Source organism: Eutrigla gurnardus (genome assembly GCF_963514095.1).
Source record: "Eutrigla gurnardus genome assembly, chromosome: 2".
Taxonomy (NCBI): Eukaryota; Metazoa; Chordata; class Actinopteri; order Perciformes; family Triglidae; genus Eutrigla; species Eutrigla gurnardus.
This window is the reverse complement of record NC_139916.1, coordinates 3664335-3684467: the sequence shown is the minus strand read 5'-3', so window position 1 is coordinate 3684467 and position 20133 is coordinate 3664335. Positions and strand designations below refer to the sequence as shown.

Genomic DNA, 20133 nt, shown 5'->3' with positions numbered 1-20133 from the left:
TTCCTAAATATCCTCTCCATTAAGTGTGTTGTTCACTATAATTGACCAAACCGACAAACACTAAATGGCTTTGAAATGAAATTCATTAGCATTGGTGTAATCCTTTAGGACTGTACCCATAGCAATAGAAGGAGTAGAACAGACAGTGAACGTTTTTTCCATGGCCAATTAAATGGTACAAAACAAAATGGCCTATGTTGTTAGTTGTTTGGTGACAACTTGTTGTCAAGTGTTGTAGCAGCTGCAGCTCCGGAGACAGATAGCTTGCTAGTTAGCTACGTAGCTTGTGCTTCTCCGTATATTGTCAGGGCTATCAATGCTGCTAGCCACCAGCCTGCCGTTCAGATGATTATTATGATTGACCAGTATTAAAGCATGGAATAAATTAACAAGCTAGCTAAAGAGCCAGCTGTCCGCTAGATGCTAATTCCATCATGCTTTAATGCTGCACTGGATACATAACATAAGCCGGACAAAGTTGTCATTCATGTCTACACTGTGACAGAGTTGCTTTAGTTGTTACTGCAAAAAGTCACCTCAGTGAGTGACCTGGCCTAGGTCACAACGGCAACGGTAGGCTACACATCAAAATAACCGGCGCTCTGACCTTTTCTGCTAAGGCGATTTGAATGTCCATTCTACTCCCATTTTATTTCTCTGGCTGTACCTAATTTAATGTTAGAATTGACCGTTCGCTTTGCCCCAACCTCCTTTCTTACTGTTTTTAACACCTGGCATGATGATGAAGGTTTGCTAGCTAATGTAAACTAACACTAAAACTCCTTGAGTCAACTCTGTCCCCAAATAACTTTAATGAGAAATACAACTTTAATTTTTTCTTCAGACACGTTTAAAAATGAAAACCCTGTAAAAAGGTGTAAAAGACTGAGGCTAAAGCTACATGTGCACAAGGCATTGCATCAAAATGCTAATCACAAGAACTCTTTAATTGTTTGGCTGCTTTCGAGAGAAAAACATATCTGGGCAAGCAATTCATTGGTTAGATTAAGGCTATTCCTTACTAGCCATACCATGCTATCAGTGAGTGAGTGAGTGAGTGTGCATCTATGTGTCTGTCTACAGTGATCTTGCATTCTGTTGCATCAAACTGCATAACATTTTGGATGTTATTGCTGCATGCTCAAGGACCTCTTGTGGTTGTGGTGACTAAGCTTACTCAAAAACACTTTGCCTGTTTTCTACTACCATTGACTGCTGACTCCTCACCCACTAATCATCACCGTCCGCTGGGTGGTAATAACGAAGCTAATGGATGTTGTCTGTAGCTTACTTTTATTGATTTAAATGGTGTATTTATTTTAATTTTGGGGTGCATTGGTCATAACAGACACACCTGCTTGAGATCCCTACTGAGCGCACCTCTCCAGCTGTTTGTGTATTTTTTTTAATGCTTCACTGTCATCCCTAAGAGAAAAGATTTAGATTTTTCAATTTGGCATCTAACAGGAGTTTGTCTGGAGTTGCTGGAGTGTCAACTTCCCCGGAACAAAGAGCCAGACTGAGCTGCTATCATGAGAGTGCTGTTGTTCAGGATCCTGGAGGACTCGTCTCACTTTCTATACTTTGAATGCAAACTGTTACCTTGAGGAAGACGTACAGAGCCAGGAAGTGTTAAAAGCTAGCGTTTCAAGCTTTCTTTCCCAACGTCTATAATAGGCCTACTACTAAAGGAGAAAACAGAGTAATCCTTGGAGGTTCTTTTGTATTTTGCTTCACATACTATGTCTCTAGGCTATGTCTTTTCTCCAGTTTTATATGTATTCCTTTAAAATTCTCTGGGCATGGGCAATATTTGATTGTCTACCTCATCTTAGCTGTCTAACGTTAATGTCTGTGTGTGTTTAAAGCATTGTAGTTGTGTGTAGCACTATTGGCTGACAATCTTATGTTATGTGAACAGGTAATAATGCTTAATAAGCTAGTTAGCTGCACATGCTAACATTTGCAGCTTACATTGGTGCACACTCACATGTTTGCTCTTGTGTTTTAGGGTTTTTAAAAGACTGTAATAAAGACACCACCCTCCAAACTCTGGAGATACCGAGCGTCACTCTCCGTAAGGTGTGTTAAATGTTGAAGAACTTCAACTCGAGCAAAAAAATTGGTCCCCCAGAGGTCTACGATAGAAGTACAGAAGTACAGAGACCAGATCAGACTATGTAGAGAAACCAGAGACTGTCTATGGTACAAACAACAACAAGGGCACTGCCTAGCTGTTACTAAGCTATAAATGGATGTGGGAGGGGCTAAGCGAAAGGTCAATTTGCTGATAACTGAATAAAATATTCTGATATGAGCCATGTGCCTTGAATTTGTAAAATTTAAAACAGTTGCTATTCGAACTCACGCAGAAAAACACACGCAGTACAAATCTTACACCGTTTATAGGATGTGGCATTTTTCAAACCCACATTGTGACGAGACACATGAATGAAAAACATACCGTGACAATACAGGATGGTACCATGTGATGTGCTCCTTTAAAAGTTCGAGAAACAGTTTCCTTTGTGCTTCTATCGAGGAAAAACAAACAAATAAGGCCATATTATATTTCTTGTCATTTATGCAAAAATGTGTTTCACATTTCCACACATTATGGCTTATGACTTGTTCTTTAGTGACAACGGCATTTAGAATTCCTTTTTTATCTTTTGTTAACCACACAGAAATTATAACTCTCATTTGCTTTTTTTTTTTTTTGCTGCTTGTTTGCATTTAGAGGCTTGACATTCTTTCTGGTTCATATCTCAATTTTGCTTGAATTATTCATGGCTTACTAGAATGTGAGAAGCATTGCAACATACATTATATAAGCTTTGGGGGAAAGACATATTCCAGCGTTGAGCCTTCCAAATCCTAATGGAGGAGGATTTAAACATACAGGATGCAAATATCAAACAGAAAAAACCCACTTTATTAAATTTTAGATTGTACTGTCACTGCTGTGAATTCCGATGCTGTAAGAGTTTTGATATTAGACATTTCCAGGAAATCAGCAGCGTTACTGCAAGACGTCGGAAGATGTTAAGTAGAAGGAGAATTAAGTGAATGAGACAACTCAAACCACAAAAACAATTGTCTATTTATTCCTAAAGAGACAAAACCCTCTTGCCTGCTGTCATCTAAATAACCATTTGTTCTGAAATCCCTGTTGAAATAGATGTTAGAAGAACTGCCACGTATGAAGAAAAGTAAGACAGCTGGTTCTGGGAGAGAAAAACGCTAATCTTTGGAGATCATAACTGTTTTGAGTATAATACGTGTATACAAAGCACAATTTGGCTAAGAGTGCTGCCTTCCTTCCCCCTCACTAAATAACACATCACCCGCAACAAAGTCCTATTTAACCTCTCCTTTACCTAAAAACCTAATCTTTGGCAGATGGAGACGAAAACCAGTCTACACATTGTAATTAGGGGCTTGCCAAAACTTAGGTTCACCATTATATAAAGTGCATTATTTGACACAATAGTTCTATTCTATTTTAATACCGCATTTGTGATCATTTTCAAGATTATACTGTAAGTTTATCTTCCTATACAGGTCACAGTTATCAATCTAAGTATACATACAGTCTATCCTCTTGATTTAAATGCTTCTTTGACTGTACATTTTGTGGTTATAATAATAAATATACTGTTGTCGACCCACCAGAAACTCTTCCTGCCTCCGAAACATCAGCTACCTGCAGAAATATCTTGATATCTCTACTGAAACCCTTCCTGCTGGTCTGTTGCCGTCTAATTCAGAAGGAACAACGGTATTTTTTTCCAATTGTAGCGGCTTGCGAACGACCTTCCGAATGAGGCTGTCCGATGAAAAGACACTGTAAGTGGCAGGATATGCCAGCATATCACGTTATAGGCAGATAATTGGTCGGTGTGACATCCTTTTTTTCTATTTTAATGGGATTCTGCCCATGATCTGACTTTGATGTCACTTTATGACTCTATTCCAATCCAATGTGAAAACTCACACGTTGGAAGTAGTTATCGCCTTGTCGACGCCACTGCAGCAGTCTGTTTTCACCCTTTCATTATAAAGGTGTTAGCCTCGATATATGCATGTAGGCCTACAACATTGAGCCAAGTGGCCACAGGCTGTCACAGCCCCCCTAAACATATGATCTCTATATAATATCATCTTCCAAGCGGAGCAGAACACTCGCTCATTTCATGTGCAAAGAAAACATCTGGTACCAGGGTCGGATCCTACCGTTTAAACAGTCCTGGGAGTTCACCAGGGAGCATGAAAGGTGTCTCACACACACACAGTGTCCTCTCATTGTTTGAAGAACCAGGGACCAACGCTGGGGGGGTTGAACCCCCTTTCTCACTCCTCGCTCTCCTCCTCGTCCCCCTTGGCTCCTTTACTCCAGCGCTGGAAGCAGTGGACGGTGGAGGCCAGGAAGAAGCTGGTCATGATGGCCACCACGGACACGGAGATGCCGGAGAAGATGATGATGAGCAGGTCCGTGAGAGTCAGCGTGGCCTGGCACTCGCGGAAGCTGTCCTTGGAGAGCTGGGTCAGGGAGACGCGCCGGCCGTCCATCGGGAGGGAGCACTCCATCCCCTCCACCCCTGTATCGATCGACAGCACAATAGGACCCTTTACTTACATGCAGTAGATAATGTAATAAGTATGGATTCTTCTTTTAAGATTAAAGGTTGAGGAGGTCATTTGGAGAAACCACAGAGATTTTGAATAATATTTTTGATTGGATGGGGTTTTGACAGTCATGCCATGGCCACATTTTTTTTTTTTTTTTATGTCAGAGCATTTAATTTATTCCTTGCTATGTTATGAGGATTTCACGTAATATACCAGAAAGTGTTTCTGAATAGAATCACCTACTCAACCTTTAATGTATTTACGTGGCAGCTGCTCTTCATATCAAAGGAGAAGCTCTGTGCTAATGTAAGAACTCCTTTATGCCCGTTGAATACCTGGACCTGCTCAGGTCTGGTGGAGGTCTGGTTCTTTGTTTAGCAAAGAGTCTTGTTTGGACTATTTAATTCCCAAAGTGTTGTAAAAACACGTGAATTCAACAGAGCGATGCAGTTTTTTTCCTCCTAAGAGTGGGAGCTGATTTAATAACTATAAGGTCAATCAGAAGTCTTCACTTATATGTGATTAAGTTGCTCTGTGTGTACAGAACACCCACCCACAACATGACTGCAGGTTCTGTGGAGATCAAGTCAAAACACCAAGAAACTTTGAAGCACAGTGATGCTGTCAATGTAACGTCTACTGTGAATTACATGCAGAACATTTAAAATGAATCATTGTACTGTTAGAGGGGCTTCATTATTGTTTTAATACAGTAGTGCAGTATAATCTGCCCCTGGATGCTCAGGTTTCGCATTGGAGGATGAAATAAACATCCGTTTAAATCATTTTAATTTCAGCAGCCAGCTGCACGAGGCAAATCTCGAGGAGTAACCTTCCTTGTTAAATATGACTCCCGGACGCTTCTTGAAAATGCACCGATGGAAGTCTGAGCCAGGGTGAACATGAGCACCTCACCATGAAAGTACGATAAATCAGTCTCCGCGTCTCGGTCACTTTCACAACGTTTATTGTCTAGACGTCATTTAAACGGACAGGAGGACGGCTGCTCCGGCCGTTTGCATTTCAAGGGTAAAACGTGCTAATAAATAATACTTAGAGGGTGTTCCCTTTTTACATGCAGACTCCTTGATTCCTTAAGTTTATTATAACCTGTGTTCGCAGCTACCTTTATGTTGGCAATGCATATAGAAACACTAGATATAGTGATGTGAATGTTAGCTTATAGGTGGGTAGAGATGAAGCCTTGCGATGTGGGCGGCTACTTCTACTGAGGCTGCACATGCAAATGCACACACTTGGCAGCACATCAATTCTGGGTCTGCAGCGCGCTTTGTTGCAACACAAATATGATGGCTTCTCTTGCGATTTGCAAACAAAAAACTGCCTCGATTCTGAATTAAATCTGCGTTAAAATGCCTCACAATGCAAAGTGAATAATAGAAATTAAAGTTTTAAAGCTCAACTTAAGCCTTTGTTTTAAATGTGCAAATGTATGTTAAAAAGATCCCCTGAAACAACATGTTGAGGGACAATGGAAAAATAAATAATGGAATGGATTAGTGATGGCATGGAATTGGTTTCCATGATCCTCCAATTCACTATTTATTAGGTTTGTAACTGAACTCTTTAAGAGCTTGATAAAACTTAGTGACACTAATGCCTTAATACAAGATACAGTTTCTCACATTTCCTCTAACATTCAATTAGCAGACACAAGATACACACACACACACACACACACACACACACACACACACACTAGCATATATCATGTCAATGCATGTTTTATATTTATGAAAAGATTCTTTATTCTGTATTGTAGACCTGCGTCTCTGATGAAGGTCTATGTGACCAACATAGGAGTAGATGACATCACATTGGTTTGTGGACTACAGATTTGAAGCCTCGTGTTTGGCATTTTGGCCGTCGCCATCTTGGAATCTTTGCAACCAGCAAACGTGAATGACCATATTTGGACTGCGGAGGAGTGACGGGTGGATCTGACTACAAACAGCAATTCACATTCACATCTCCTTTAAACCCCCAAAGTGTGTTTGATTCCCAAGTCATCTTAACAAATTTTTGTCAAGCTTTAAAGAAAAGGCAACTTCACGCCTGATGGACTCCACAGAAACCTCACGGGGCTTGGATCAGGATCACATCGAGTGAGTCAGCATTGAGAACGAGGCTCCGAGCTGATTTGGGTGCCAGGGAGTCCTGGTGGGACCCACAAGAAGAGCAACCGCCATCTACACTGTGTGTCAATCAGAGCAGCTTTTTTTAAAGATGTGTGGACTTAAAGAGACAAGAGAAAACAAGGTGTTTTTTTTTCAAGACAAAAGCATGAAAACATGATCTAATAGAAACACATAAATATGCAACTTTAACCTGAAAATGATGATTAATCTCAGCCGTGACAGTTAAACGATAAAAATGTTTTCTCTTGTTTCAAATCCAATATTCTCAGAGTTGTGTTGCCCAACAACAATAAACCATATTGATGAGTTCACTTTCCAAATCACATTTTGACTCAGCAGGGCTTTTTGTTGTTATTTACTGTGACATTTCCAACTTCTCAGTGTACTTTACGTCTTCTTAATATTGCATTTATAAACTGGTTGCTGCAGTAAAGCATCAGAGATATGGAAGCGAAAGGAAGCCTCGAATACATGTGAAAATCCAATATATTGGAGTGCCTGTCCTCTTCCATAAATGGATTATATTCAAATTCACAGTGGGAGTTCACCTCCGAGACGTGGCCGTCTGGTCCTGCCTGTCCTGCTGTAGATGCTTGATTCATCACATCTGAGACTCAAATTATCCGGCAGAGAAGGCACGGCTCCTGCAGGAGTTGCAGGATAATGACATATCCTCTCATCAATATGGAGTTAGTGAACGGGGCGCAAAGTTGGTTCTTTTTATTGGGAATTTCAAGCTCAATTCAAGATATAAAAATACCGACGGATTTACAAGAAGTACTTAAACTACACAATAGGGCACAAAGACTTATCACGCCGCCTGACAAAAGGGGGGATTACTGAACAGCTGTGGTAGCCTATTTGTCCAAAAGTGGAACAAACACAGTAATTACAGTTTCTCAGTATTACAGCTTGTCGGTGACTAAATGTGCACAGAGGAAGATTCCAGATTTAGCGACTGTGACCAAAGACGAGGGCGGTAGGAAACTGAAACCTGAGTCTGATAAGGAAGGTATGTTTATGTCAAACAACCTGTTAGCCAACATATAGCCAAACCAGCTGCAAAATGACAGCAGTAACATCCATTATTGCAACAATCAATTCAGCTGATTAATAGGAGATATCCTGTTTGCATGTCTCAAACAAACCACTGCAATAAAATTAGCAAATTTAGGACCAATATTCATTTACGTTATGTGAAAAACATGGCTAGCTGTAGTACGGAGGTAACTAACTGCTACTGCATCATAGTATCATAATGAAAATGCTCCTAAATGTCAATAAAGGGAGGTGATGTGCTTTTCCCATCCTATCAGTACTGTGTGAATCAGGTATCTCCATTCTGAATAGCTTTTCTGTCGATCCTAGCAAAGTCACACACAACATGTGTACTTTTTTAGTCATATGTGCTGTTTTGTCCTTCCATCAAACACACACCAGACGTAGCTGCCAAGTAGGACTCCAGAAATAGCCGAGCAAAGTAGCAGATAAATGTAAGCTGCTGCTCGCGGGAAGGTGCCAAACGTTTGGGATCTTTGGCAAGACGGCTCTTTTTAATCAGCTGTTTTAAGACCGACGTCAAAGCATTAATGTGGTGATCGGAATTCCCAGAACAGATGGGAGTTTTTTGTTTTGATTTTGAACATTTATGTAACGTGGGATTATAGTAGTTCATTTACAATAGTCTACAGTACGAGGGAGAGACGGGAACCTCGTTGCAGACTTCTGTGATTTGATCTGCGAGGACGTCTTGATCGGGTCAAATGCAGGTTGAACATGTACTTGTCTACATGCTGAGACCTCACCAGAGAAAACCCTGATACATAAACAGAAAGTAATGGAAAGACATAATTGAGGATATAGAATAAATGTAACTTTTATTTGTTCCTTTCCGACGAGAAATGCAGCCGAAAGTGATTTAAACAATAAAAAACGGACAATAAGATGGGAAATATAATCATTATAAATAATCAAATCAATACCCATATTTTCAGCTTGCATCAATCATCATAGCAGCTAAAAGGCCTTTGTCGTTCAGTGCCCATAAAGTATCTCTGTGGACGGCAGTTTTTAATAAAAGCTCCATGTGCAGCGGCTCCAGCTTTATAAATGGCCTCGCTGATACAGTATTATTGAGTTCGTAAATGACCCCTGATGACAAAAAGCGGCGAGCCCCGGTAGCAGACTCCCCGTAACCATAAGGTAAAACCACAAATCACGCTGGAACACTATCAGGTATGTCGGCCCACACAGCTATGTTACATTCCTGGCTGGCCGACAGTTGATGGATTACATTCAGGATTACAGCCGGCCGAGGGGATCGGCTATCTGCCGTCTCGGCCCGTGATTGATCTACCTGGCTGTGACAGACTGATATTGGAGGCTCGTATCTCCTCCCTCCCTGTCCGTCCAGATTGATCTCTGCACCAATCGCAAAGAAGCAAAAAAATCAGCACACCTGCAGATGCATGCTCCCAAAATCGTGTCTCTCTGCACTAAATAATCTCACAAAAAACCCATCCCCCCCTCTTTGCTTTATGTAATGAGATGAATGTGCCACTCAGGAACGAGGCGTGATTACAGAGAGGATTTGTGAAAATCTGCACACAAGAGGGAAATCTTCATGCAAAAGAGGAGCAGAATGACAAGCGACCATGTGACGGCGGGGGCGAGCGGTGAATCATTCAGGGGGGAATTCCTTCTGCGTGGGCGCTCGCTGACATCACTGTACCACGGGCTCCAAACGCCTCATCACAAACGTAGAAATCCTCCCTACATAAGAGACGCTTGTTATCGAGATTTCTTTTTAAAAAAAGCACTTTTCATCATGACGGACGGCTAAGTGTGCAGGTTTTAGTCGTATCCATCACCCCCGATCGCTCGCAGCTCACCGCCAGTGATATAAACCTTTTGGCTTCTCACCTTTTTTTTATTTCTGACACTGGGAGATTATCCCGTTCCTGCTTCTGTTCGTGCAGCAGCTGACGCTATCACACTGTGTAATTCTGTCCACCTATCACCACACTCTGATCCCCCTCTCTCTCTCTCATCCCAACTTTAAATAAACATTAAATCAGGCCAAGATAAAATAAGCTGTCAGCGTATGACGGCATATTAGGGCCACTGTAGAAAAAAATTTTGTCTTCTGGCATATATTCACATTTACATGCAGGTGTATTTTGATGTAGGCCTACTAGAAAGTGATTTCTAATGTCGAACGTGTACATAAAGCTGATATAAACAAGTTGCTTGGCTCCGCTAACACCGGATGATTGTCGTTGCTAAGTGAAAACTACTGCTAGCATCTTAGCCGAACCGCCCCGATCAATAAACACCCATAAGATGACAGTTTGTCCTCATATAAATAAAAGCAACAATAAGCATCAACATCATCACCCTAAGGACCTTAATGAGGCGTCGCATTAAAAACATAAACGTACATTCATGGGAAGCTAGCTAGCATAGATGCTCGGTTGTTAGCATGGTAAATATATGCCTTTTTTCTCTGAATATCCCCCCTCTCTTGGCTGTTTTGTTTCCTACAGTAGCCCTGATACGCAGAGGTAAGATCGAGTAGATAGGTAGAGCCGAGGTGACTCCTGCTTCTCCTCCGAGGAGCAACCTGATAGTCTGTGAAGGAAAATTCAGGCTTTGACCTCCGTCACATGAACTGCTCCTCTGTAGTGAAACTGTTCAGGTCACGACTAGTGTTGATAGCAGTCTCTCATTGGAGGAGGAGGAGGAGGAGGAGGAGGGGGGGGTGATAGCCTGCCGTGCCCTGTAGGCTGCATCAGGCTCCAATTACCCCCCGGTAGAACTGTGTCACTCTGAATTATACATGGCCTTTGTTCATCCTTAACCCAAGAGCACTGGAGACAGCAGTGGATCCTGTTTACACTCATCCCTCCGCTGAAACATTTATCAACCTGATTGGTGCTTTAAAAACCGTATTTATATACAGGGTCGCCCATGAAGTGGGAATAATTCACAAATTTCTTGTCTTTCAAAGCACCAAACGAATGTTATGCATGAATTAATTCCACCTGGATGATTCGGACACACAAATCATTGCACCTGGTCCAAAGTGATGACTGATGCTTTTAAATAGGAATAATTTGAAATATTCCAACTTCATGGGCACCATTAGGAGATAAAACACAGGCATGTGGAAAGAGATTTTATTTTTTCCTATCCCCAAGTAGAGAATTTTAAAGCGATTGTTCCACCCACTCATCACACGCTGACCTGCAGTAATCAAACGTATGCGAAGAGAGGAGCGCGGCTCTTTTTGTGAACTTGAAATCACGGGGGAAATCAGGATGTGAAAAATGGAAGGGGAATTGGGTTTTACAGCTCGGCAGATCGGCACGGAGGGGGAACCGCCGACGGATCACTTCTACAATACAGACATCCTTAAAATGTTTAATTATTCTGCTCATTGCTGAGAGTTATGACATCCTGTGACATCATCAGCCACGCTCACAGCGAGGGATCTATGGGGAAGGCGTTGCTTTTGGCTGATTCTAGCTGCACTTTGTCCCGATTATCATTTAGGAACTTATTATTTATTATAAAGCTTAGCTGCAGATAATATAGGAGAAACTATTTTGGACTCACAGGATCAAATAGTGCTTCGGAAGGAAACTCAAATATTTGATACTCTTTCATTTTTCTAGAGTTTCAAACTATTATTTACAATTTTTCCTGAGTTGCTCTTCCAACAGACACCATCATGTCAGTTTTAATACATTGCATGCAGAACAATTGGAGTGTTTGGAGTGAATTGCGATGCAGGAGTCATTAACCTTTTTGTGTGGAGCTCTCGGTTTTAAGGGGCGGCCACGTCACTTTCTGGCGCCGGGTATCTGATTGAGGATGTGACGCCTACACCGGTGTACAATTTAAAATCTCTGTAATTGAGCGTCTCTCTGATGAATGAGAGCTGAAACACCCACGCTCACCATTGGCTGTTGGAGTAGATACGTACTGAATAAGCCTATCAAGTCGACCTCATTCACTAATGAGTGTCCATCTGTTATTCTGGAACCACTTCCAGAGAAGAGGTCATCGCACGCTTTTTCCGTTATCGAGAGTCGTTATGTTAATCAGGTCTGGCAGTCTGATTCCTGAGTGTGTGTTTGAACCAGCGTGTGTTCTCACGTTTACAGTAGCAACGCTGCAACTTCTCACGCTAGAAGTGCAACAAAACTGGTCATTCGTGGGTGTTAGGACTTCGTAGATTATAATAATGTGGTCCAAAAGCTCTAAAAGTCTGTCCTGCAGCTATAAGCAGAAAAAAAAGGTGTGCACCATCTTCCCATTGTCAGAAGCTATTTATGTCCCACTTTTTCATTGTAGTACAGTAAGAAAAGTAGAGCAGCTCTTCTTTAAATAAAAAAAAATTCACTTTGGTGGATACTTCGGGTTCAGTGAAGCAACTATTTTTCCTCCTGTGACAGAATTAATTTCCATAGCCTCAGAAGAGAAGAATAATCACCATCTTGTTCGTCATCCAATCCCGCTGCATCATTAAGGGGCGTTCACACCACAATCAAATTACATGTAAAGTCGATTTCAACATTTGCGTGTAACACGTAACATTGGCGAAGCCAATCAGCGGCGAGATTCTCCTCCTGTCATCAGTGATCAGTAATGGAGGGAAACCATATCGTAGCGTGGTGGTCTCCTGGAGCTCTACGATGGTATCTCAGGTTTCATACAGAGACCGAACAACAAGGTAGCTGCCGTGTTTATGCTGAGGCGACGTTATTTTCAGTGTTTACGGAGCAGCTACGGTGCTAGCATAGCCTAGCCTTACTGTACTGATAGCAATATACAACTTTCTTCTGTAAGTCCCTTTGGATTAAAGCCCTGAATGTAATTGTAAACGTTGCTCAATTGCCCAAACAAGCATTTTAAAAGTTAAAAGTCTTGCGGACAGACTTAACAAACCATGACTTCGGACGTTTTACCAACGCCGTTACTTCGGCATACTCTTTATTTGTTTATTGCAATTAAATCACAACGATTGATTTCGGCACATACCGCTGTTTGGTGTGAAGACCATTTAGCAATACTTCCAGACAGCTTTCTGTTGGCCAACGAAAAATAATACAACAATACAAAAAAAGGTCAAATGTAGACCACTTTAGTGTGTGTGTGTGTGTGTGTGTGTGTGTGTGTGTGTGTGTGTGTGTGTGTGTGTGTGTGTGTGTGTACACTTTCTCTGGGGTCATAAAGCAAACACTCACTGATGGGGATGTAAGAGCTGCATATGAAGTGAGATACGCATTACTAACTCCATCTCTGGGGATTTGCAGCGGGGCCAGTTGGCAGCGACGCCGGCAGCTTCGGGCCCTTTGGCTCTTTGTTGTTGACGTCTGCCTGGCCGGCGCTACTAATGCAATTCATTATGCCTTTGCGGTTGACAACGCTTAGAACCTGTGATTAATGCATCTGCAGCATGTTACCGGGGGAGACGAGGTATTCTTCGCCAGTTAATCAAACCAGTTTGTTTTTCGGGGGCAGATGCACAGAGGGACCCCTAGAGGAAAGAAGCATCGATAGGGAGGAACACCGTGACCTAAATGTATGGAAGGAAGTTTGCTTTTGTGACTTGTCAGCAGTTTGCAACAACCAGACTGTTTGGTTTTTTTAGGGGAGTTGAGCCAGAAAAAGAGTTTTCATTTCAATTGAGCATTTTCGTTCTGAAACTAAGTACAATATGACATGATATCCATATGTGGATGCGTAAAACAACAACTTTTTTTTTGTAACTTCGAACAAAAACTTTCTTTGTCCAAACCACCTTTAAACATCAATAGATAGAAAGTTCCCGCTCCTTATCCGCAGTCCTTTTTTATGCATGTTCACCTGAGCATTGTGTAAAAATGAATTATGTGTTCAAACACCCGTGGGCTTATGTCACAACACCGCCAGCCGCCTTCATCTCAAACTCTCAGATTGAGCCATAATCGTGTCGTACGTCAAATCTGCAAATCTGAACGTGAGCGGCTCGTCATGTGTGGCTGAACCGTCAGATCTGTTTATCTGAGTGTTGACTCCTCTGCTTGCTTGCTTATGAGATAACTGCTGTGTCCTTTTGTAAGGGCATTAATGTTAATATACATATGGCTGACCTTCAGTGAGAACATAATTATAATTCGTCTCGGGAGAAATAAAGCCCGGCGGGTGTTTCAGATTCTGCTTTAACTGGAATAAAACACAGATTTGAGCAGATTTGTGTTTTCTATGCAGCCTTTTAGAATCCAGTATTGGATGTTGAGATCATCTGAGCAGATCCAGTAGATCACCACGCCGTCTTGTGTTGTTCCTTCCATGCATGCTCACATTCGGATCGCCTCGCACACTCCAGCAAACCAACCAAACTTTGGTGCTGTTATCTAACTGGAGCCTCCGGCTGAATCACAGCGGTAGACTGCGTCTGTAGTATGGCTTCTTCAAATTCACATGGAGGGAGCGAGGAAGGGGAAGGGGTTTGATTTGCGTCGCAGGAAGAAGAAAATAACTGATGATATTGCTGATTTACAGTATGGGAGGTATTCTGTAAATGAGTATTGTATAAATAAAGGCAGCAAATCGATTTTCCACGACCACACAGTATAGGAGTGAATGTTTATATGCAGAGAGAGATAACGTTCTTAATATGAGTTTCATTTTGAATCGGACTCCTGCTTTGCATTTTAAAAGGAAGTCCAAAAGCAAAGCGTGGTCACAGCTACTGTCTCACGTTACATACTCGTGTCTCATCGTATGCCGTGGGAGCGGAGGAAGAAAGAGACTAAATTAGAACAAGGGAGAAGGAGGAGGGGTTCCCTCTCTTACGGGGGGGGGGGGACAGAAATAGACCGGTGTTATGGAAATGGATCTGCAAACAATGCTGTTGTATGCTTTATTTATTTGGGTGAAGCACGTGGACCGCCGACGCCTCTCAGGTGCGTTTGCTACTCACCGTTTGGGAGCTTGTGACTGTTCTCCATCAGCCACTCGAACAGGCTGGCAAAGTTGCAGTTGCACACCCAGGGGTTGCCCTCCAGCCTCACCGCCCGCAGGGAGGGCAGCTGGCTCAGCGCCCCCACCTGTAGCGTGGACAGCGCGTTGCGCTCCAGCTCCAGCTCCCGCAGCGAGGTGAGGCCGAGGAAGGCGTCCTCGTTCACCATGCTCAGGTACGGGTTGTTGCCCAGCCGCAGCTTGATCAGGCTCCGAGACTCCCCGAAAGTCCCCTTGGGGATCTCGGTCAGGTTGTTGCTGCCCAGGTCCAGGAAGACCAGCCTGGAGGAGGTGCTGAGGGTCCCGGGCTCTATGTAGGAGAGGGAGTTGTTCCGGAGGTCCAGGTAGACCAAGTCACTGTACAGAACCAGGAAGTCCGAGGGGATGCGGGGTATCCAGTTGTCGGCCAGCAGCAGCCTGCGTACGTCCAGGGGGATCTCCCCGGGGAGCCGGGTCAGGCCGCGGCCGCTGCAGTCCACCGTGTGGGGGTCCGGGCACATGCAGGTCGCTGGGCAGTTTTCCCCCCGGGTCCACGAGGCGGACGACAGCACGGCCAGGATAAGTTGGAGCCAGCAGACGCATGGCAACATGGTCTAAGGGGGTGAAGTGACTTTACGGGGGGAAGAGGCTCGGGGTGAGGCCGAAGAGGGGAAGGGGGGCGGGGGTGGAGAACAAGAGGGTCAGAGGGCGGGAGATCGGGACAAGGGAGGGGAAGGGGGAAGTGGGACGGGGATCAATCCTGCCTGCAGAGGGGCATCCCGCCGTCGGGGAGATCTGAAAGGGCTGAAAGAAGGCTGAGATCACGGAGCCGCTCGGAGACAAGCGCCTGCTTTGAAGGAGCGCAGAGAGGGAGATAGTAAGCGGCGGGGCGAGCGGGAGAGATTAACAGAGAGGGGAGGGCGGCTTAAGAGAGGTAAACAGACGAGAAGCCGGGGACACAGACGAGAGGGGGGAGGGGGGGAGGGTCCGTCCGCCACGCTACCCCACGGTCGATCCAGCGGCGGCGGCGACGGCCAGAGACAACGAGCTCTCTGACACAAAAGGAAACACGAAGCTGTGATTCAAGCATGACAGGCGAGGGGGAACATCAGCGCGTCCCTCCATTAGTCCCACGGCGGTCTGAAACCAGAGAGAGGCGAGCTCACGGCACATCGCTCAAGTGTGTAGGAAGGTTTCTCCCCCCTCCCTCCCTCCCCCTCTTTGTTGTTATTCCCTCTCTATCTCCCAGCGACCATGCTGGGGGAAACACCGTCCGCCGCCGTGAATCCAAACGAGCCTCGTGGATGGAGATCGCCGCGCCGAGCTGCACACAGCCATGCCAATCCAACGACTGCTGCCTGTGGTTTTTATCTCGTGTCGCCCCCTCCTCCCTCGTTTCCAGGGAGGCGTGCCCGAAACCACGCTGTCAACATGTGATGTCACTTCCCACAGTGTGCAGAAATGACGATCAGGAAAATATGGTTTCTTTATTTTAAAGTGTATTTATGAATGGTTGCCTTCTATAATCCATATTTCATCTTTTCATTTTTAGATGATTTTTTAAGCCTCGCTGGTTTGAGGAGATCTTGTTAACCCGGTCTTTCCTCTGGAGAAGCTTCATTAGTTGTTTCTGTGATCCGATAAAATATGCACCATTAACTTTCTCTCCCTGTATATCTACTTTTTTTATTCAGTCAGATTTAAAGTCCACTGGATCTAATTGATCTGCCCTTCCGTGCATTTTTCTGACCTCAATATTTCAGACAGTAAAAACAGAAGCGTCGGGAGACTCGAACCATAATATGGAGAGAAGACGATTAATTCAGGATGGGTATTGAGTTTCCCAGATGGGATTTTGCTTCAACAAGTAAATGCAATTAGACCGAGGATGTTGCAGGGGGGGGGGGGGGGGGGGTTAGACCTGTGAAGACGAGGGTAGCGTGAAATTTCTAAGAAAGTCGTGTTGTCATGGTGTTGTCATGGTGTTGTCATGGTTATTGCGGATATAAAATAACATGTAAGCGATGCAAATTTCATACATTTACAATTGTATACAGACATTAAAACGTGAACAGAAAGCTGCGCCTCCATAACAGCCGGCGGATGGAAATAACATCCAACTCACTTCATCACAGGTAATCTAATAATACCGCTCCTTCCTCGAGGCGTCCACTCAGCTCAGATGAGTCTGCAGCTCCTGTGATGTTTACTTTGTGCCACGGAGAAGAGCAGCTCTTTCATCACAGTCAGCATAATTTAGCCCAACGACGCTAAAAAGCTCAGACGGCTTCGATTGTTTTTTTTTCCCCCGCGAGAGCATTTTCAAACATCATGATTCGATTGAGTGGCACTGCTGATTTAACACGTGATGCTTAAATATTTGCCGTCTCATGAACCAGTTATTTTACTAAAAAAAAAAGAAAAAACATCCATTTCATTAAATGGAAATGGATTAATTATTTCTGATGTGGTATTGTATTAAAAGAAGTCTTTTATTGTATGAAACAGTTTGTAATTAATAATTGTTGACCCTAATTTGCAAACTAATCTCTAATCTCTCTAATCTGCAAACACCAGGTTCATCTCTGGTCAACCTTTTATTGGTGATTATTATGTCAGTGTATTTACAATAAATATGTTATATGATGCGTCATTATTTTTAAATATGTTGATGTTTGCACTAAGTGGACGTAAGCATCGGGACGTCATCCATCGGTTTGTGGACTTTACGGTTTTGAAGCCTTGATTTTGTTTATTTTTTTGTTTGCGTTCCGTGAAGGAAGTAGTGACCATATTTGGTGAATCCGATGAACGCTAGCGGCAGAGCGGCGCACCAAGGAAGCAGCCTTCCTGCATCCGGCTCCATCTGGCTTCCATAATTCGAGGTAAACTTAAAGTCCTAAAGTGATCTCAGTAGCTAATTGCATCGGTAGAGAAGCAGCCTGCCAATCACAATGTAGCCACGCTGTCAAGCATCCCCTGCTTTATCATCTATCTGACTCTAAACGGGACCATCATTTACTAAATGAACATCATGCTGGATTGAAGAAGACTTGAAACTAGGGATTGAGACCGTAAACTAATGTTATATCCGGAGGTCGTCACTGGAGGCAGATTTGTAAAAAGCATCACTCCTCTTTTGGGGAAACTTCCAGTGTGTTGTCAGTTCAGTCGCCTATAAATGTCTTATTCAACATTCGGCCAAAAACTAAAATGGTGAAGGCCAAAAAACAAGATGGCGAAGGCCAAAAAAATAAGATGGCGAAGGCCAAAAAAATAAGATGGCGAAGGCCAAAAAACCAAGATGGCGAAGGCCAAAAAAATAAGATGGCGAAGGCCAAAAAACAAGATGGCGAAGGCCAAAAAACAAGATGGCGAAGGCCAAAAAACAAGATGGCGAAGGCCAAAAAAACAAGATGGCGAAGGCCAAAAAAATAAGATGGCGAAGGCCAAAAAACAAGATGGCGAAGGCCAAAAAACAAGATGGCGAAGGCCAAAAAAACAAGATGGCGAAGGCCAAAAAAATAAGATGGCGAAGGCCAAAAAACAAGATGGCGAAGGCCAAAAAACAAGATGGCGAAGGCCAAAAAAACAAGATGGCGAAGGCCAAAAAAATAAGATGGCGAAGGCCAAAAAACAAGATGGCGAAGGCCAAAAAAATAAGATGGCGAAGGCCAAAAAACAAGATGGCGAAGGCCAAAAAAATAAGATGGCGAAGGCCAAAAAAATAAGATGGCGAAGGCCAAAAAAATAAGATGGCGAAGGCCAAAAAAATAAGATGGCGAAGGCCAAAATGCCGAACTCATCCTGTAGTCCACAAACCAATGGACTTGGACTACATCCTTTCCTTCTATGATACTAACCTTCAGACCTGCCGTTCCACACCGGACCTCCTCCCTGGTCACCTGACCCCGTCATCTATCCTGCTTCTCATTTACAATCAGCCTCAACACATATTGTGTTCTCCCTTCACGCACCTGCTTGAGTTACCATTATGTCTCCCTGATATTCTTCTGACTCGTAAACCTGGCGAACGCTGTTCTATCACACCGGTTCTGTCTCCTGATTCTGCCGAACCAGATCTGGGATCTGTGTTACAATACCATAAGATGAGATTTTAAATCATATTGATTTTCTATTGAGTGATTCCTGAATGAAATATGGGGGCTTGAAGGTTGACATGCAATGCAATTATGAGATTCATTTACTCAGGTCTTTTAGTCATTGATGATCTTCATACTATTGTTGGTCTTTCAGTCGTAGGAGAGGTTGTTTTTGTTGTTGTTTTTTTTAACAGAAAACTTGAAATCCATGTTCTTTGAGCTCATTAACTACCAGGCAGCTCGGATGAACTGGACTTAGAGAAACTCTAAATGGCTCACATTGAAATGCAACTAGAGCACTGCCACCGGCGGGTACAATAGCCACTTGGTTGCTGAGGGGAGTCATGCAAATGTCCAAATCCCCGAAAAGTCTCTCAGCAGCAAATTTGTCAGAGTAAAAAATAAAAAACATGGAGGTCGTAGACCTTTTAGTCTGCTGGCTGGTTCGTCGTCCAGGCGTATCAGAAATACCTTCACTTTCACTTGAAAATGACAATCAACCCGGTGAGGATTTAGAGCTTCTGTATATTCTTAATACTGCCTTTGATTCATTTAATTTCAAAAATAATAATTGATTCAGATGATTTATTTAATATATTGCATCGTTATTTTCACGAGGCATGGTTATTGGTTGTACTTTCATCCAATTGAAACTTTCACTTTCTTCTGTATCAGATAAATCGATGTTTTCTGTTTTCCATGGTTTTCTGGGCCTTCCCTAACCCAGCTCGTGGTAATATTCATCAGTACTACTTTCATTATTATTATGCGTTCTTCAGATCCAAACTCAATCTCCCATGACTAAACTGGAGACTATAAAAAACGATATGCCTTGGTACTGAACATAATCATAATTCACTATCTAGCAAACAAACAATCGACCTTCAGGTCAATTACAGTTCACGTAACATCGCCTTCTGTTTAAAGAACAAGAACCCTATTATTTCTAAATGGTCATTATTTTTACAGAGCTGTCTTTGAATGTTCATACACTGTCGATGTCGCGTTTCTTTTGCCATAACGGTTGATTAAAGTGGCTGATAATGCCTTATTAATATTGATTTCTGCTGACTTCCAGCTGACAAAGCAGCAGCGATGAACTTTACTGGATTTGTGCATATGGACCAGCACATTGTGGTCCCGCTGCATTATTAGTTTGAATATGGTCCTTATCCTGTAAATGGCTTTGTTTGTTAATATAAGGCGAACCAGAGAAATGATTCACTTGCCTTTAAGCATTGAACAAATAT

The 20133-nt window shown here is 43.1% G+C and overlaps 2 protein-coding genes across 2 annotated transcripts in view; one reads left to right on the top strand and one right to left on the bottom strand.

Moving 5' to 3' along the window:
• The window catches only part of dhrs3b (dehydrogenase/reductase (SDR family) member 3b), a 138063-nt gene that overhangs the window by 38265 nt on the left and 79665 nt on the right, over window positions 1-20133 (top strand). The gene's annotated exons all lie outside the window — the stretch shown is intronic.
• On the bottom strand, window positions 1710-16116 carry lrrc38b (leucine rich repeat containing 38b). Its single transcript, XM_084033776.1, has 2 exons — window positions 14764-16116; window positions 1710-4601 (listed from the first exon to the last, which is right to left on the bottom strand). The coding sequence occupies exons 1-2, from the start codon at window positions 15389-15391 to the stop codon at window positions 4354-4356; spliced, it is 876 nt and encodes a 291-aa protein (XP_083889902.1). The 5' UTR covers window positions 15392-16116; the 3' UTR covers window positions 1710-4353.